At 41.9% G+C, this 20,019-nt stretch overlaps 2 protein-coding genes across 5 annotated transcripts; both read left to right on the forward strand.

The window, feature by feature from the left end:
* The first annotated feature begins 2,165 nt into the window (after nt 1-2,165).
* LOC112285919 (E3 ubiquitin-protein ligase SINAT3) lies at nt 2,166-5,836 on the forward strand. Its single transcript, XM_024527302.3, has 3 exons — nt 2,166-3,864; nt 4,390-4,776; nt 5,066-5,836. The coding sequence occupies exons 1-3, from the start codon at nt 3,652-3,654 to the stop codon at nt 5,384-5,386; spliced, it is 921 nt and encodes a 306-aa protein (XP_024383070.1). The 5' UTR covers nt 2,166-3,651; the 3' UTR covers nt 5,387-5,836.
* Nucleotides 5,837-11,449: 5,613 nt separating this feature from the next.
* Nucleotides 11,450-19,580, forward strand: LOC112285470 (uncharacterized). Of its 4 annotated transcripts, none has more exons than XM_024526325.3 (9): nt 11,450-11,648; nt 13,286-13,382; nt 13,736-15,590; nt 15,881-16,209; nt 16,362-16,535; nt 16,714-16,858; nt 17,098-17,357; nt 17,682-19,038; nt 19,128-19,580. In XM_024526325.3, exons 2-9 carry the CDS (start codon nt 13,356-13,358, stop codon nt 19,325-19,327), a joined length of 4,347 nt encoding a protein of 1,448 aa, XP_024382093.1. In that variant the 5' UTR covers nt 11,450-11,648; nt 13,286-13,355; the 3' UTR covers nt 19,328-19,580. The 4 variants fall into 4 exon arrangements, with proteins under 4 accessions (XP_024382093.1, XP_090108409.1, XP_024382094.1 ...); XM_090252283.1 differs by having other exon boundaries at nt 11,641-11,716; XM_024526326.3 differs by lacking the exon at nt 11,450-11,648 and adding an exon at nt 11,913-12,491.
* The last annotated feature ends 439 nt before the right edge of the window (nt 19,581-20,019 follow it).

Genomic DNA, 20,019 nt, shown 5'->3' on the forward strand with positions numbered 1-20,019 from the left:
GTCATTTATTAGTTTTTTAAATACTATGTGTTGATCATAATATAATTTTAAAAACATAAAAAAAATCATAAGATTTATTGGTTATTTTTTATTCAAATTTTATTGGTTTTATATTATAAAATCACTAATTTATAAATTACAATAATAATGATAATAATATTATTATTTCCTTAATATCTTCTATATTCTTGTAAGATTATATAACATTAATAGAATCTATCTTGTTGGAAGTGTAAGACTTATGCTATAAATTATATTAAGATATTAAAAAATCATAAAGGCACAAAGATCTTACAAGGTTGGATGTGTAGGTATGTTATATTTTTTTGACTAGTTTAGTAAATATTAATGTTTTAAGAACCATGTTGAGTCACATGAAATACAACATCTACTTTCTATTGACTAGGAAAATAAATATCTTTAAACTTTTGATGGATTAGTACTAAAATTTAATCAACTAATCTATTGATTTCATTGTTATATATATATATATTTTTATATGTTTATAAAAATTTTAATCACTTGATTATAAAAAATAATAATAATGTACAAGCATCAATACACTTTAAAAAAAAAATCAAATGAATCTTCTAAGTTTTGTAGTTTTTACAAACTATATAAGTATATTTCTTTTTAATTGATATTTATAAAATAGTATGATTGAAATATATAAACACACATTTGTATTAGAAAATAAAGAATCATTAATATTTAATTAGTGTATTTTTATTAAACAAATTTTGGATTATTTTGCAGACCTTCAAATAGATATAAAAGCTATTGATTAATAATTCAATAGTTAAATTAATAACTCATTAAGAATTACTATATGTTTTTTTGTTTTTTTGATTATTTGAAATAATAAAATAACAAAACTAACTATGCTGAATTTATACATTATAAAAGAGGCCAAAAAAATACAAAAGAAAGTGTTATTAATTTTTTTAGAAATATGACAAAGAACACCTCTATGCATCTTCACTTTACTTTTTGAGTGATACATTTCTCCCTCATATTCTAATCACCATCATGATCTTAGCAAGTACGATTTGATGCCATTGCTACAAACACACAACCACCTTAGTTCACTCTAAACCAATTGCATGCAAAAAGTTCAATGTACTAACTGACTAGAACCTAAGCCAACTACTGCTACAACACTTTTGGAGAGCTTTCAACAACCACTAAAAGGTCAGCAAAATGCTCAAACCTTGAAACACATCACTCGTTGTTCCAATGAGATAATAAAAATTTAGAGTCATGTGACCACTGGAGACAGAAAACCCTTTTTGTGACCACATTCTAATACAAAAAACATTTGCGGTTGACTCAACATGATATCCCCAAGTGGGCCAACAACTAACCGAAGGTGGAGCAGCAACATTGTCCAATGACCCACAAAATGAAAGTGGGAACTCTCACAAACTTGACCCTCGGAATGGTCATAAATCCTGGTTGGTATCAGAATATTCCCACTATCAGAACCCGAGGAATTCCAAACCCTAAATGGGTGTCTGTGTGGGTGTTGGTGTGTCAGGTATTGAGCCCAGGTCCAGACCCATCTTTTCTGGCAAATTGATGCCAGAATGGCATCTACAACATTCCCAAGCTGAGTCTTCTTGTTCTTCAGTGACTAGGTCCAGGCCAATTGACCTGCACCAATCACAAAATAATTTGCTTACATCATGTGGAAACCGGGTGCTTGGATAGATAGTCTGATGGCCAACACAGTATCGTTTCAGAATCTCTTTGGAGTCAGGTTTTGGTGTTCTCCAAGGCTACATTCTGACACTCGGGTGTACAGAAGAATCCAGGGTTTTAAAAATACACAAATAATGGAGGTAAAAAAGTAAAAAAGTAAAAGGAAATCCGAGCAGGCGACAGGCAGCGGGGGCTCGTATCAGAACTTCTCTGACAAGGCGGAGACGCAGGCGCCGCAGCCGCGGGCGCTCGTCAGAGGGAGGCGATAAAAGGAAAGAGCTGGCGAGGAGGGTTACCCGCTGGTTCGCAGGGCTGGCGCCCGCAGACGCAGCACGGGCGGCCACCTCTCACCAAGCACCCGCACCCGGCTTATCGCTTCTGGGACCCGGCGAAAAGCCGGGTCCCGTCACCCCAATCCACTCAAGGCCCAGCCCTTGACTCGACTGGACTCGCAAAGCGAGTGAGAGCGAGAGAGAGAGAGAGAGAGAGAGAGAGAGCAGCAAGCAAGCAAGGAAGAGAGTCCCCCGCCATAGCTACCCCTCCCCCCCCCCTCGGCCATTCTGTTCGTAGAGCCGGCTATGGCCGCTTCTCCCCTACACGAGCCCCTTCCTTTTGCTCTTTCCCTTGTTCCGTGGTTCGGTTAATGCTGCTGCTGGCATTTTGCACCCGCATGGTGGAGATGCCGATTGTGACATTGGTTGCCTTGCTGCGTTTGGCGGAGCTGAGTTCTGTAGGTTGTGCGTTAGATTTTTGGCGCTTGGGATAGGGTTTGGACGCACCATTTTGTCACCCGTTTGTTGCCACTTGAGGATCCTTTCGTTTCAACTGTTTGACGGTGCGGAAGACGGTTTCGAGTGTACAGGGAGCCGGTCGGGAGCGGGTTGTTGCGGCTGTTGGAGCTTGATCCTGGGATGTGAACGAGTTTAAACAGGAGTTTGTTCGGGGACCGTAGGGCGGGAGCCTTCCTCGTCGCAGCCAGGGGCTGTGAAGTGTGATTTAGGAGTCCGGAGAGGGGAGTGCGCCGAAGGTTACAGGGACCGTTCGTTGAGCTAGTTAGATTTGCTGATGGATAGTAGCAGTTGGTAGGACGGGATGGATCCGAAGTAGTAGGGAAAGGATCGAGGTGGATTGGTGGTGGGATGTCTGGCTTCGTTATTGTTCGCGTGCTAGTAGGGGACTGATGGTGTAGGTAGATTGGATCGATTAGAGACGAGTGAGATCAACCGGACTCAATTCGGATTGTGGCTTGCACTTGTGTGCGGACATTAAGCCCTAAGTTAGAATTCGGGAATGGTTAGTGGTTCATATTCGAGGTTGGCTGGGAGTTCGTTTGGTTTAGCAGTTTTGCTAGGTTCGGAGGAAAAGGCGGGAGGATTTATTTAGCGCATTATACTCAGTCCACATCTGTGTATGTGTTTCAGGGTGCCAGAGCTGTTGCAGGGAGTCGCGAATTATAGTGTAATCGGCCGGAAGTAGAATTTGTGCATACTTGGATAATCTTCAATATGTTACGGGAAGGTCCGATTAAAGTTAAGGATGGCTGGGGCTCGTAATTCTGATTTGGAAAGTTGCTGTGACTGGATTTCTGCATCAGGTCGCCCACCAAAGCAGAGCTTTTTCCGCATGCGATCATGAGAGTTGGCCATAATCTCTCGAGATTCGTGTGATGCGGACTAATGTCTCACAACATTGAGGTTCCTAATATTAGGAACAGGATTAGCAGCCAACTCAAATGGACTGAGTAAGAGTCGCTCAGTTCCAAAGAAATTGTTTGCAGGTTTAGACGCTTTGGTGCTAACATATAACTGTTTTTCCTTGATCTAACCAACTAGTTCGCTGATCCCGACATTCTGAACGGTGGCTCAGTCCGCCTTAGTAACTGGGAAAGTAGGAACAGTGTTGGCGAATTACAAATCTTCAACATTTTTGGAATATTCCGTTGTGATCAGAATGGCTCCGTCTAACATGAAGATCGAAATACCAGAATCACCAATTCGGGAGGGTGACACTCCTTCAAGCACGGAGTCAGAGACGGAGTCCGGAGTTGTTCCGAAAAGCACTTCGACTGTGACTCGAAAATCAGCTGGGACACCATCTAGTAGCGTCCATGAACTTCTGGAGTGTCCCGTGTGCACCAACTCTATGTACCCACCCATTCATCAGGTATGTCATCTGAACATACTAGGGCAATTTGGGTAGATTCGATTCGGAACTCATTGGAAGTGCCTATGAAATTAATGTTCAATAGATTAATGTTTCTTCTACGGTTCAGTTACGGGAAAAGGGTTGGCGTACTATTATGCGATTTGTAGCCCCACAAGCAGATTATATTTGTGTTTGGATGAATGCCAAAATCTATGCATTCTCTCAATGCAGATTGCTACTGGTGCTAAATCTTTATGCTTGTATGCATATTCCGCTCTAGGAGCCCCTATATGATGTCTTGATGTCGCCAAGCTCCATTTGTAGTGTTTTCTTAAGCAGCTGTCTGCATCTTGTTTAGATTCCGCAGTTGATCATTCTATACGAATGGAAATTGTAGTGCGATGAGCGTGGCCTATCTTGTATCGATTGTTAAGTTATGGATAAGGTCGTGTCAGTTTGTTTTGCGCTGTTCCTCTTTTGGTCTCCTGGTGAATTTCAGTCCCTTTTGACTATCATCATCGTTGTGACCTTTCATGTCTGCAGTGCCCAAACGGACACACATTGTGTTCCAACTGCAAGCAAAGGGTGCACAATCGCTGCCCAACCTGCAGATATGAGCTTGGGAATATCCGATGCCTGGCCCTTGAAAAGGTGGCCGAGTCTCTAGAGTTGCCGTGTAGGTACCAAAGTCTGGGGTGTCCAGATATATTTCCTTATTACAGTAAACTTAAGCACGAGGCCCAGTGTACCTATCGGCCGTACAATTGTCCATATGCAGGTTCAGAGTGCTCGGTAACTGGTGACATCCCATGGCTTGTGGCTCATCTGAGAGATGAACACAAAGTTGATATGCACAATGGATGCACTTTCAATCATCGCTATGTGAAGTCTAACCCACAAGAGGTCGAGAACGCAACCTGGATGCTAACGGTAATACCAGCAAGCCATATCTCTGAGTTTCTTTTTATCAATTAGTGGAAAGATAGTTTGCGTAATAATCTGCTTGTAATTTCTACGTCCTGAATCGAACTCTTAAATCAGGTGTTTTCATTTAATGGGGGACAAGATTCCCTTCATTTTCTTTTGAGATATTATTAAGTTTGGAACGTTCTCATTCACAGCTGGAGTTAGCAAGCAGTGCAGGGTCTGGGCGAATTTGATCTTTTCTAGAGAACTTGTGCACTGACATAAAATTGAGTTTTTTGGGGGTGTGATACAGGTATTCAATTGCTTTGGTCAGCATTTTTGTCTTCATTTTGAGGCCTTTCAGCTTGGAATGGCCCCTGTCTACATGGCTTTTTTGCGTTTTATGGGGGATGATAATGAGGCAAAAAATTTCAGCTACAGTTTGGAGGTCGGAGCAAACGGACGAAAGTTGATATGGCAAGGAGTACCACGTAGTATTCGTGACAGTCATCGCAAAGTGCGGGATAGTCATGACGGTCTCATCATCCAAAGGAATATGGCACTTTTTTTCTCAGGTGGTGATCGAAAGGAACTCAAACTTAGGGTGACGGGACGTATCTGGAAAGAACAGTAGGTTCCTTCTGTCCTACATGGATGGGGCATTTTCTGATGCTGCTGCATTCTGTTTCAGCTCAACGCCATTGCAGGGTTGCAGAAGCACAAATCTTGGGCAAGCGGTATGTTTTCTAGATTCTTTCGCTTGCCGTGGGAGTTCAGAACTCGCCCCATCCCTTGATTTCCGTATATAGCAGTATCCTAGGTCTACTCCCTTTCTCTCCCTCTTCTTTCTATCGGACTTTGTCTCTGTCTGCAATGCAGAAATCTGTTTTTGGGAACTCAACCCTGATGTAGGTTCTTAGTGAAGATTGTCATTGAATTCCTCGGCAATCCCAATGAAATGATGGGTTTTGGCAAGTTCCTCAACTGTATTTTAATCTTGTAAGCTGTGCTGGATAGTCATGTCTTGAACCTTCTTTGGGTTTCTGGGCTCTTAACATTCAGCCTCCTAGTTCTGCTGTTTCAAGGGGATGTCTGTTGTATGATGATATGCGCATTGCATTATTGGGAAGTTGACTTGATGGTTCAAATGAAACTTTCAGTGCCTGCAATACTTCCAGCAGCGTCTCACTTTCACGTCCACGGTAATTGTATAGATCCGTGTATTATGTTGTTATTTCCACGCTGTTTTCCTTGAGTATTGCCACACCGGCTGTTCTGGCGACAGTGGTGGTGGTGAGTAACGTATTGCCAGAGTGAGTTGCAGGTTTCTGGGCACACAGTTTGCATGGAGACATGCACCAGTCCTTGGCCATAAAGTTGGCAGGCCGTGTCCGTATTTGTAGTTGTGACGTGATGGTGCCGAGATTGGCAGGACGCAGCCACCTGAAGATGCGCGTTTTATCCTATAATAAACAAAGAAATCAATAAAGGTGTTCCTACTGATAAACTTGCAAATGCATCACTGAACAGGAAGTCAGCTTCATCACTGTCTAATCCACCAACCACAATGTCAAATTTAGTGTTCTACCTTGACCTTGACATCTTAGAGCTTTATCATTTTCCTCCAAGTTGTATGAGAGCCTTGCGAAGCTGATATTCCCTTGGAAGCTGTCACCGTGACCTATGACAGGATTCCTCACTCATCATCACGAGGTTGGGCGGAATGTGTGATACATTTTCTGCCCATCACATCAGAACATTTCGAAAACGGTTTGCGATCAGCTTCAATGCCTTCATGCTTCTTAATTCCAGTGGATCTGATACATCGTCCCACTCAGTGGGTATTTTCTAAAGGCGTGGAATTGTTTATATTTATCTCAACTACTTTGTGGGAGTCTATGATGTGTGTATAGTCTAGTTTGCATGATCAGCTATTGGGATTTCATCGAGCTGTTTGGAACCGATAAATAAAGCTATTGCCCTGAGCATTGATTTATGTCTCAGAATCGATGTGCTCTCTTGCTCAACAATTCTCACAGGATGCCAAGCATAGTATTCAGAAAACGTGCATCATCTGTGAACAGAGAATGCATTTGCAACACAATCTGAACGAAATCTCACCTGCACAAATATTCAATCCATTGTGCAAGAAGACACCCTGTGCCTTGATTATGCCACTTGTCCACACTGGTGTTGCAAACTACTCAACACAAATTGGCAGAACACAAAGGCCACTGCTGCTTCAGAGTCTGGCTAAATCTCGGACAGTCCCCGAGAATCCCGTTTCGGAGGATTCGAAGTCAGTGAAAGGCATGACTCGCATATTGTGCCACAAGTACTGCACCAGTCGAGGATTACATTCAAACCTCGTCCAGGGAGTTTAGGAAAAGTTAGGTCGAGCTACAGTGATCTCTTCTTTCAGAACCATCACCACAAAGGACCAGCATTGTTCTGGTTCGACTGTGAGCCCAGCTCGATGCGAGCTACCAGATAATATCAGTTCATTTTTTTTTAAATGAGGCAAAGGATTTGCTGTGTTTCTTGTACATGCTGCAGATGCTCTCAACGAAGACCTGCGGTGCTTGTAGCAAAATTAGATACTATTCTCGCACTGCGTCAAGGCTCCAGTAGTGGCAAAACCCATGTGCTTAGTCAGAAGAATCTTCTCCTCCACACTAAAAGCCAGCAGAAGACGTAACAGCCAAGGAGGTGTCTGCCTACCCATTTCCTTCATCTCTCCTGTCAATTGAAGACTGCATGAAAAAAGCTATCTTCACTTTACATCAGCACAGCAGCGGAAAAAGGTGAATTATGAACAGTAGACAAAAGGACTTCTGAGCAACCCTAACAGGTTTACTTTGAGGGGTTTCAAACTGGTGGGGAAGCTTTAGCAGTTGGGGAACCATTCGGTGGAAGAGAGTTGAACAGCATGGCCCAAATGTGTTGGGTGGGGGAGGGTCCACGTCTGCAGATTCCAACCTCTGGATGCTGACTGTGCACAGAGCAGGGTACATGTTCTAAAAAATATTTTTAAATAATAATAAATAAAATAAAATAAAACCAATGTTACATTCATTACTTCACTACACAAACTCAATGAAATGTAATAAATTTAGGTTTTACTGAAGGCAATTCCAAGTGAGATCTATCAATTTCAATCATATTTGACTGTTTTCAGTTTCTCTTTTCATTAAACCGTGCTTGCAAATAACAATTCAGTTTATTTAAGTATCAGAAAACTCAAGAAGGAATTTACACACACCCATTCAAAATCCATACCACACACGTACACATGCTCGCACACCCAAACTGCTAAAATCGAGTGCTATTGTGAAATTCAGAAGACAACTCACATTATTAGAGTCCCCAAGTTGCTTCTCTATTAAATTAACCAAAACAGAAAAGGAATAAAAATAAAAATAAAAAGACGATCCAACCTTATCATCCAAAATTAACATACCTTTGATAAAACAGCATCTATCCATCACACGGTATATTAATTTTTATTTTCATTTCTCCTCTCCGCTTCCTATTTGTTGCTTTCTATTTCTTAAGTGAGGATGGGAATTGGTTGTGCAAGAAAAAGCATCTTTTTGAGAAGGGGGTCACTTTGTGCTTAACCTCCAACTAGACGACGAACTACATTCGTCAATCATTCATCCACAGGTTCATATCAGTGCAGGACAAAGCCATGTGTTAGGCATGCCATTGACCTCATTATAATCACCTAACCCGCACCCCTGTTCACACTCTAATTAAGGAACCCTCAGGCGGATGAGGAATGGCACTCTTCCCATCCAGAATTCATCCATATCATCATTCATCCGCAACATCATCGAATATCTTGATCCACGTCATGCTTAAAGAGACTTGAGCTGTGTATTGGAGTTTCAAAATTATCAACTTGACTTTTTCTAAACAGTTAAGAAACAAGAAAATTTATAATTAAAATTGTTCCGAAAACTATTAAATATAACAAAAACGGGAATGCTTTGGAGTTTTCTGATTGGACAGGAGAGATATCCAGATATACCACAGTGCAATGGCAAGTCTAGTGGGGCTTTTCAGGGATTGGCTGCATGAAATACATGAAAAAGGTAATTTGTAATGGAAAAGGTTAAAAAAATATTTCGTAATTTTGAGTGGAGATATTACTATCTTTTGTTGAGAGCTCATGACCCTTCCTAAATTTGTAAATTTTTTTTTAATTTCGTTAAAAAAATTTTTGTTAAATAAGTAGTGATGAGAGAGTCAAAAATGGAACACACACATTCATTCATCCAAACCGAAAGCAGATACCGTTGGAAAGTGGGACTTTGCTGTCTTTTGCAAGATCTAGGGTTCCCTTTATACCTCTAAAAGAAGCCTTTGTCTTGCTTTTTAAGATTCCTAGAGAAACAATTTTGAATTAATAAATGAAGAAATAGGCTTAGCTGGGAATGATTAGAAAAGCAAATTAAGTTGTGAAAGAGGTAATTGTTTGGCTTCTTTTTCTTAACATACTTCAAAGCCCCTAATATGTGATGGGTCATGTTTTGTGGACTTGGTAATTGATTTATGATTGATGCTAATTTTCTTTATTATTACAATGAACAATGATGCTTCTTGTGCAAGCTTGTATTAAAGCACATGCTCTTGTTGCAGCAAGTGCTATTATCCAATGTTGAGGCAAAGTGTCATGTGAATAAGTTGCATTTTCTACCTTCCCATACAACAAAAATATTTGGACATTAAAAACAAGGAAGATTATGGGAAAATGATTGGAAATCTGTTTTTTCTTAAATAGAGATAGGTCAGATTAAAAAAATCACTTTATTGTACACATATTAAGTTCTTAAATTTAATATTATTTGTTACAAGATAAGTATGCCAAATTGGTCTTTAGATTTTAAATGCAGCACTCTAGACTCATTAAATTGAAACAACATTATCACTGTGTTGATATTTTAATTAATTACACATGTATATATATATATATATATATATAAACATGTGAATATGGTGCAAATCCAAACATTAAACATGGAATCCTGGTGCTCTCTGCTTATACATCTAATAATATTTATTGATTCATTCACAACGTCAACTAGTTGATAAAATGGTGGCAAAATATGAATGTATCATCTGCAATCTCATTATCTAAATGCATAACAGAAATATCATGTACTATATTTTATGCTTCATGAGTGATGTGTATTTCACCTGTTTGGATGGGAAAACAAAAAATAATAATACAGACTTTGAACCCCAGACACATTTTAGTATGAAAAATAGTATGTTATTATTCAAAAAGATAACATATACAAATATCTTACACGATTGATTATCCGTGCTATAAAGAAAAAATCAAAATCAAAATCAAACAATCAAGTGGAAAGTCAAACAAGAATTGTCTCCCCACCAGCACACAAGTACATTCCAACAAATACTTGGACGAGATCACTTCTAAAATGGGGGTGCAGTAAATGTCTCTAATAGTCAGCATATGAAATAATATTAATATGAAAAACATTGTACTTTAGTACATACAAAATTAATGCTAAAATGCCATATGATTCACACATCAGGTTTTGAGTTAAAGTTCAGATTTCCCTCCACTACAGAATTCCTATGGTTTAGTAGCCCTAGACCTAGTATACAAAAATGTGGATACGAAAAGGGATGGTGTTTCTAGTGATGATCACTCTGGGCTTCTAAACAAAGGTTTGATCACATCCACTGGAGAATCTCACAGACTTGAAGATTGCCACCCTAAACCTAATCCATGGGTTAATAGAATGACCCATTCAAGAATAAAATGCATAAATTGCAATTGATTCATGATAAGAAAGGAAGCAAAAGCAGTAATTAAATGCCAATCCAATAGGAAAAGGAATAAAAACAAAGTAGAATTGTTATTGTACACCCAGCCCATGAACTCTGCCCTATTTGCAAGAGTCAAACAAGTACATACATAATACAGCTGGATTGGGGGCTCAGAGAGACAGCAATTTTGTTCACATGTGAGACAGTGGAAGTCAACAAGGGGGATTGACTGTTGGAAAGAGCTTTTGAAGGGGAACTAGTAAGCCAATTTATAGTGTAGCCTCAAATTTAGTAGAGCCTCTTGTTTAGTGTAGCCTGCCCGATATGCTGCCTGGGCCGTGTGAGGGGAAAAATCGAGGGGGGGTCCAGGTCAGCACCAGGAAGGGGGAAGAATCTTTAGGAGGGCGGGGTGTGAGAGAGAGCATCATCCCTAGAAGTGAAACCTGGGCGAGGAATCGTGATCCTGTCAGTTCAAAATTCGAATGGGGACGCACTTCGGGGCGGGGGCGGGGAGGGGGGCTGTGGCGGGCCAAAGAAAGGACAGACAGCTTCGTTCGCAAGGGCAGCAGGCATCAACCAAGCGTCGCGATGCGCGAAAGCGTCGCGCGCCTTTCGCACAAATGACGACGACGAAGATGGTAACGACTGACTCACGGCGAGGAGGAGCGGAGCGGAGGATAGAGTGGATGGACTTGCGACGGACGACGCGGATGGACGAGGTACGAGCTGCTGGGACTGGTACAATGGTGGAATGCAGGACAAGGTCACTTTTCTGCTTTAGGCCCGCAGCCTTAGCGTGGATCATTAACCGTAGCTGTGCACAACGGACTGGACCACACATCAGCCATAGATGATATACCAGATGTTGGTTTTGGTAATTCGGGCTGTGGTGGAAGTTGTGCTTAGAAGCCTGGTTGCGGTTTAGTGAACAATTTACATCGAGAAAATGGATGCAGCTACTCAGCCGTCGTCGTCAGCAGCACGCTTACGCGCAAAACAAGCTTAGCTGGGCCGTCGCCATGGCCATGGCCCTTCTCCCGCCTGTCTCGCTCCCTGCTGCTTCGTGCTCTGACCTCGTCGTCTCCCGCGAGGTGAGCTTTTGGCGATATTGCAGTTTCTGGTCGTTGTGACAGGAGAAGGGGAGATAGAGAGAAAGAGAGTAAGGAAGTGTCTAAGGTTGAGTGTTTCTTGATGGCAGCTGAATGTTGATCGCAGAGTGTTCAGCGAGATGTTCTGTTGAGATTGTGAGGTTTGTGTGAGCTGCTTTCTGCGAAGATTCGGATCGGTCAGAGGTTTGACGGGATAGCTCCGGCATCAAGACCTGTAGCATAATCTTTTTTTTTCCCCTCTAATTTATCTTCTGTTTGAGAGTTACGACTCGTGGGGTTGAAGGCTCGGCTGCGGCGCAGTCAGGCTATGGTTGTGAGGTCTGAGGGGGGTTGAGGGCGTGGTGTGGGTGGTGAGAAAGGTCTTGTGAGTGAGCGCGTGAGTGCGTGATCGGGAAACAGGTTGCATGGTTGAGTTGGAGCGGGATCTCGATTGTGGGACGGAGTGTAGAAAGCGGAGACTTGGAGAGATCGCTACAGTTTCAAGATCCTACGTCTTTTGACCTCAAATGCTGCTCACCAGTTTCTAGCGCGTTGATTGTGAGTTAGTTGCTTGCGGGATACGATTTGCGTGGGAGCCATTGCCGATGTGGTTGGCGGGTTGTTGTGGTGTCTGAAATGTGTTTACGATACTTACAAAATCATACCGACTGAAGACTATCTCATTGGATGCGACGGTCTTTTATGCTTGAGGATCGCGGAATTGGATGCACCGGGGATGGTGCTGAAAGAAGAACGAGTGCAGAAGCAATTGTGGCAGTTGTTCTTTTTTCTGAAATAACAGCTCGAAGTTCTTCATTCTCATGTATTCTGTGCATTTGGATTGAGGTGAAGCACCATCTTCGTTTAGTATGACAGGGGCTGCTAAATTCGGAGAATATAGTAGTTCTCAGTTCTGTTTTTGTGTAGACTGACGCACTGACACGTTTTAGGTCTCGAGCTGTGATTGAGTGGTGGATGTGTTTATCTCCATCCGATGTCACACATGTTGAAGTAGATTTGGTCGAGGGCTCGTTCCATTTTGGTGTTTATATTATCGAGAATTTTCAATCTTGTATTCCCGAGTAATTGCTGGTATAAATCGCCGCTCTTCTCCCGCATGTCAGTGCTGGGAGAGGAGCCGTTGGTAGACATCACGTTAATGGAAGCTCAGTGTCGACGGTTCCAGTATTCGATTCGGTCTAAATACAGTGACGGTTAGGTTGCGTAGGGCTTCTTTATTGTAAAAGAAGCTCAATGTATTCGTAGGCTGTTGAGCTTTTCAAGCTGGATTCTTGGTTTCGTGCTAGCATTGATAGAAGTGTGGATTCGTAGTGAGGAAGAGCCTGAAGGGCGGGTCTACACTTATAATTTCAGCCAATCATTCGACAATTTATTCATTTTGATTCATTATTATCTATTCATGCTTTGAACGGATCTAATGGACATCTTTATCCTATCAGGCTTTAGTGAATCCGTACTTGTTTATGAGCTTGATATTTTATTGTAAAATTACTCTTTGTTTATTTGGTTTGCTTGAAACTTATTCCGTGAGGCAGTTTTGTCTTTACTTGGAGATAAGTTCGATTACAGAAGCACAGCTTGAACAAAAAAAGAATGAGATTTTTTAATGGATCTTGCAGGAAGAAAATTTGCAGATGTCCGACAAGAAGGATCAGGTTAACCACACCAAAATCTTCTTACCCGGGATGAATGGGAGGCAAGAACAGCAAGAGAGAGGTCAATATTCTACGTAATATGTTTATTTCTAAAATTCATTTGTTACATTTCAGGAGGAGTGAGAGTAGATCTAGATGACATTGTAATCGTCTAAACATCCACTGGAGTTGTATAGTGTGTCGTCGAAGATGAGATAGCTGGGAGTGCCTGTCGCTTATTAGAACATTGAATTGTTGGAAATCATTTTCGCGCTCATGCAAGAAGCCATAAAATGGTGATAGAATCCTCAAGAGTGGACTGCATTTAATGGACCTTGAAGATTGTATTTTATCTCAAACTCGAGTAATGTTGTGCTTACATCCTACAGTCACATGTTATTGTGGAGCTCACTGTGTGGTCTAAACATAATGCAGGCGCTATATGGTTCTACACCTCCCAGAAGGTCTCCATCTGCGAAAGTCTCACGGAGTAGATCTCTACCTACTAAAGTATTCACTAGGAGGCTTAGTTATGATTATGGAGGTTCTTTCAGAGGAAGGCCTCTGCTTGAGGATGTGGAGGACATTGACCATATTGAAGAGTACAAAAGGCTAGTTGAATTAGAGAAGCTTCACAAGAAAGATGATGCAGGTTCGTGTGGAGCAACCAAGCAAGATACTATACATAGCTGTATCAGTTCTCTTCGAGGTTCAAGAGAAGAGATAATATACGAAGAAGAGGAAGATACTGAATCTGGAGCTAGTGGAAGTGAGCAACATTCAAAAGTAGAAAGTTACAAAGCCAGTCCTGCCTTTCCAAGTGGATTAGGGCGCAGCAGATTGTCGTCCCAATCTGCTCCTTGTCTTGCTGAATACTTGGATGAAGTTGAGGGCTTTGTTGCAGCTAGCATTACTCCGGAGGGTGAACTGCTTGATGCGGGTGTGGTTGCTGATGTATCGTTTCTTGGTGAGAATTTTGAAAAGTACACGTTCGAAGTAACGGAAGATACGAATGCAACATCCCAGGAAGTTCTTCCCGGTTCAGCGACTGACTGTGGCGCTGAGCTAGTCGAAGAGATCTCAGCTACTGAGTGTGTCGGCACCTCTTTGAACGTTGGCAGTGTCTCTGATCTGACTTCAAAATTGCCATGCAACAAAGATGAACCGCATGTGCGTGAGGGTCACGCCTCGTTGGATGGCAATTATGTCGCTACCGAAGAGGATGACAGAGTTAAGCTTGCTGGGACTGATGGTTTTTACTCTACCAATTCCTTTAACGGAGCAGCGTCAGGCATTGTCTTAAGGGAACCATATGGCTACGTCTTTCAGGCGGTGAAATACCCTGAGAAACACAAAACCTGGAAGCGACTGAAGAGAAGCGCACTTAAAAAGAAGAGGGATTCTTGCGGCAGAGGTTATCCGGTTTGCGAGGTTAAAGAAGGTATGACTGGGAACGGTAAAATGAATCTGTTAGTCAACAATCCTGGAAAAAGGCAGCAGGATGCACGGAAGTCTAACTTCACGGATTCAGGTGACATGACTTGGAGTTCATCGACTGGGAAGAGAATTAAGGACGGTTTGGAAGGAGAGGAGATATCTCCCTCGGACGCTCAGCCTGATGCTTTTGCATGGGGTTTAATGGGCCAATCTGACCCTTTCTTGGGGTTCGATGCTGCTGGTTTTTTCGGGAAGGTTCCTGCTGGAGATCAGATCAGCGGAGATTACATAGGAAGGTCTCCGGGTAAGATAAGCAAAGGTACAGCTTTGGCTCGTAAAGTGCGAGGCCTTAGAGCTTCTCCAAAGCCAGTGTCATCTTTGGAGAGTTGTCTCAGGGCTCAGATGGCAGACGCACTGGATATAAAGCGAATCAAGTCTGTTATTCGACCGCTGAATTTCTCATCTTCAGCTGAGGAAGGTAAAAGTGATAACGCAAGCGTGACTGATTGCAATGCTGCATTGCTTTCAAGTAATGCCAATACTGCTGATGAAAGCAGTTCCAAATCCAGACAATCTACGGTTTCCAGTGGTTTACCAAGTCTGCCTAATCTCTCAAAATTCTTGAAGGAATACGCTGTTAAGCTAGCAACATCCAGTAAGCGCGAAAGTCGCAGCGACATTGACAATTACTCTGTACGAGTTTCTGCAAATGACTTGGCTTCGACCAGTCTTAGTGATGGCGTCAATAAAACTACCCTTTTGCCAGTTCTGTTGAAGAAACGGAAAGTATCCGATTCTAGGCGCATTCATTCGAATGGTTTCGAGGGAGAACTTGACAGATCGAGCACAGAAGGTACTTGACAAGCTCATTTTGTAAACATATCTAGCCTTTTTTAATTTGAATTTGTATATTCTTTTCCTGTGTTATTCAATAATTTGTTTTGACTCTTACACTTGTCGAGAGTTTTCTTCTCGCACTTTGTATCGATAATTTGTACGGAAAGTCACGGTGGAAGGGAGTTCGATTGATTTGGTGACAAACTGAAGTTCGTTGTTGCACCGTATGTTTTTGTGCGTGTTTGCTACTATACTGACTGAAATTCGTACATACGTCTCCGACGTTCATGTCTCGTTTTATCTCAGGTTCACCAGTGTCTTTTGAGACCTTGCTTTTCAGTTTTGGACTGGGCCTTGGGGTACTGTTGGGTGCTGGCCCCCAAAAACTTGAAGTGGAAAAGTTGAGCCAGCTTTTGGAGGAGACGCAAATGAACTTGGAAGCACTGAAGTCGGAATTTTCTAGGAGGAAAAGTCCTGTACACACGAATAAAAATGAGGCACTAAGAGAGAGTGAGTACGAATCAATTCAGCAGGATCATATGGCTGAGCTTGAAGCGGAGTTGGAGGCTGAACTTGATCAACTCACTGGGGGGGAATCTGCAACTATGGATAGTCAATATTCTGTCTTGGATGAGGTATTGTGGCATTTACTTTGTAGATAATACTTGAGATTATTTTTGTAATTAGTGAGATTCGTGAATGGGCGAGTATTACAAGAATCTGGCACCAAAGTTTATTTTGAAGCCATTCAATATGATGGAAACTTTCATGTTTATGGTTGCCGTAGCTGGACATGGATGGTGTTGCATCGGTTCTTTACGGTGATTTAGCGCCAGCAGGGCTGCCTGCTGGATTAGAAGAAGACTCAGATGGTGATCCCTCAGGTCCGGCACAGCCTGCATGCTTGAATAATTATGCAGTTTCACCACGGGAACTCACGCGTTTATTGCGTAAACTGCAGGTCAGTCCAAAGCTGTACGGTGTATCGTCAAGAGTGTGCACTGCAGTACTTTGGTTTAATTCTTGATTTTATTTCATTTTATGCTGATCACCTCTGGCGACTCTGGGAGATTGTTTCTCTGCTGAATGAGCGTCCACTGTGCTTTATTGTGATGGTTGAAATAATTGATGACATACAGACAGCTCGACAAGATGAATTAATTACTGAGTTAGAAGAGGACCTCGAAGAATCACAGTCAAAATTACGACTAATGGAGAAGGAGCTTGAGATGTGGAAAGACAAAGTGAGGCGGTTGACCGAAGCTTCATTTGCTCCTGGTTCAGGTATCTCTTCAGCCTTCATCTTTTTTGGCTACTGTCATTAATTCTTAATCTATTCCAACAGCTGCTGAAGTCAATCTGCTTGCTCTTAGTCGCCTTGCAGTTTATCATAGTTATTGCACGAAGTAGAGCGGTCAACATTAACGTTAGTGACTACGACTTTGCAAATCAATAACGTACAGAAGGTATTTGAGGTCTTTTAAATCTCGGGAAGTTCCTATTTAATGGGTTTTAAACTGCAGGTGATGAATGTGCGACTCCAAGTACACCTAACCTGAGCATTGTCCCGGTCGGCTTAATCTCAACCCCCAATGAAGAAATTACGGAGGTATCAAGTGGTCGGAAAAGTGGTAAAGATTGCATTCACTCTCCATTGCAGGAAAATGGCACATCAGTTGGCGGCAATGCGACAGAAAAAGATTTAGCAGGGCCACGTTCACACATAGAACCTGTACTGCAAGGAGAGTTGAAAACCCGCTTGAACAGGGAGTCTGCAAAGCAGGTAATTACAAATGTTGCCTTCACTTAATTGCTTTTCATGTCGACTAAGGTTTTGCTTGGTGGTTTCAAAACTGCAACTTTGTCAGAACTGATAGGTCCTCTTTGACTTGTCACGTTTCAAAGCAACATGCCATGTAAGTAAGTTAATAGTGATTGTCGGCATATACTCTTATGATTTGATTGTGACATAGTTATAGATGGCACTTATCCTACTGAGTTGGTTTTCTCAAAAGTGATGATAAAAGAAGGTTATGACTTGATTCTGCGCATGTCCATGAAACCATAAGAGTTAGAGTTAACGTTATCAGTCACTAGTTTTGTCCAGGAACTCAAAAATTTAGGAGAAGTGAGTTTGCATGGCAATGGATTAGCAGCATGTGGTGAAGATGTTTCCAATGAGTTTTTGCGATCAATGATTGAATTTGAAGAAGAAGGGCCATCTCAGGCTGAAGTGGCTGCTAGGGACTGCAGACCAATATTGGATAATGCTCAGATTATTACGCAGCTTATTGATTCTGTTCATGGATTGAATTCATACGGTGGTCGTGCGGAGAGTGTTGATATGGGCAGTGCTACCCCAAGTGTTGGTCATTTCTCAAGTTCTGTCTCGATCTCAGATACTTGGGATCATCCTATAGAAACATCTACTAAAGATTCCTTATTTCCTCGTGCAAAGCTTTTAGTGCCCTATCCAAGCAGACGAACGTCATACAACTCAGATCTAGGCAACTATGCTTTCATTGCAAGTCTGCATAAAGGGGAATCCACCTCACCGGCAGACCCCTGTTCATCTGATGTGAGATACGCTGAAGCAATGGAATCGTCTAAATCTGTTTCTGACATGTCAGAAATAGAGACTGCAGATTACAGACCATCCGAAACTCATCCTGTCAGATACATAAATTCCGCAGTTAGACCAGTTTCTGAGTCTGAAGTTCCTCCTGATGAAAACCCGTCAACCTGGGTTGGGGTTAGTCGGGCAGGACTGACTACTCCTGTTGATAAGGTGAAACAATTGTTTAAGACACCTCAAAGTGCACCTGTACAGTGGCCAGGGGAACTAAGTCCCACGGTGCTTGAAAAGATTGCTCGATGGGAAGGTCTAATGGAAGGAGAAACTCCTGGTCCTGCACTAGGAGCTGATTGGGAATGCCAATCTCGAGCATCAGAGCCTGAGCATCAGTGTGCAGAAAACTCAGAGTATGATGATGTTAATATCTTTAGCGAGGACAATCTAATATTGGAGGCTGAAGAGATGTTCGGAAGGATGTTGATTAAGCGGATTGTAGAGAAGTCGAAGCACGGCTCTGATTCGCTAGTTAAGAAGGCACAAACAGCTCTTGCTACTTTAGAGAGGGATGATGGAGTTGAGGCAGATATCTACTATGAGGAAGACACATATATGAATGAACGCACTGATTCTGAGGCTGGTACCTCAGAGAAGGCCTCTGAGCTGAAGGACCCTTGGAGTGGCGACCAAGAGAAGCAGCAGACTAACTTCTTGGATGATGCTGTACGTGAGGAATACGAATTCTTCCGAAGATTGGAGATAATCAACAAAGATAGAAAAGCAAAGAAAGTTGTGAAGGAGAAAACTGCAAATGAGATGACTAATGCTGGAGGAGTGGATTTTTCTATGATTCCAGAGCTAGATCTAGGATTGAATTCACAGCTTTCTCCAGGTAACGAGTTCTTCCTATTTGGTTACAGACATTTGTTGGATTGAGTACCCAACAAGAGCCCTGTCTCATTTGCTTCGTCCTTTTTGCAGGTAGTCAACCCTCTGGAGTAGCCGAAATCCCAAGTAAAGTTGAAGAAGAATCAACTAGGGAAAAGTTAGTGAAGCAAGTAGCTGAACCCAACATTGGAGGTAGGGACATTTGGCTCTCTCGTGGAGACTCTCGGCAATACACTCATGATAGAGGATCTAGCGACAGACGTGATGAAGTGCGGAGTCGCAGGCGGTTGTAAGCCCCAAACGTAGACCACCTGCGGGGATCGTGTGAGCACAACCACTCGATGTGAGAACGAGGAGGTAGCCAGGGATTGTTGCAGATTTTGTTTGTACTTGGGCACAGAAATGGGACGCTTAGATCCAAATAGTTGTGTCGAGCAGATCAACATTTGTACCAAAGATCTGTGATTTTATTGATAAGATGTAGTAATTCTGGCCCTGACTGACCATCCTTCGCAATGTATAATAATATTTTCGGTTCTTTTATAATTCTTAATAGCCCAGATCAGCAATTCGATCCCGTGTACAGTGTTCACTCAGAAAGGATCTGCATGCTTTGGCCTGTAAACCACCTTGTTATCTGGTCATACTTGTCTAGGGCCAACTTATGATGCTCGGAAGTGTTTGATTGTCTTTTGGTTTCCTTTCTCACAGATCTTTTTAACTAAAACTTGTAAAATGTCTGATCGTTTTTTTGTTGCTAACACTAATTTTATTATGCAATTTTTTTTTTGAAATTTAATTTGATTGTTTTTAGTGTAGATGTTTTTTGATATCTTCTAACACCAAGGATTGTTTTTGAATTCTTTAATCCTAAACCACTACAATAAAATACAATTTATTTTTGATTGCTTTTGTTTGCTTTTTTTGTTTTTTATGACATTGTATTCATCAATTTTTTAATATTATGTAAATAAGTATAGAAGAA

This window comes from Physcomitrium patens, chromosome 8 (assembly GCF_059467195.1).
Source record: "Physcomitrium patens ecotype Gransden chromosome 8, ASM5946719v1, whole genome shotgun sequence".
Taxonomy (NCBI): Eukaryota; Viridiplantae; Streptophyta; class Bryopsida; order Funariales; family Funariaceae; genus Physcomitrium; species Physcomitrium patens.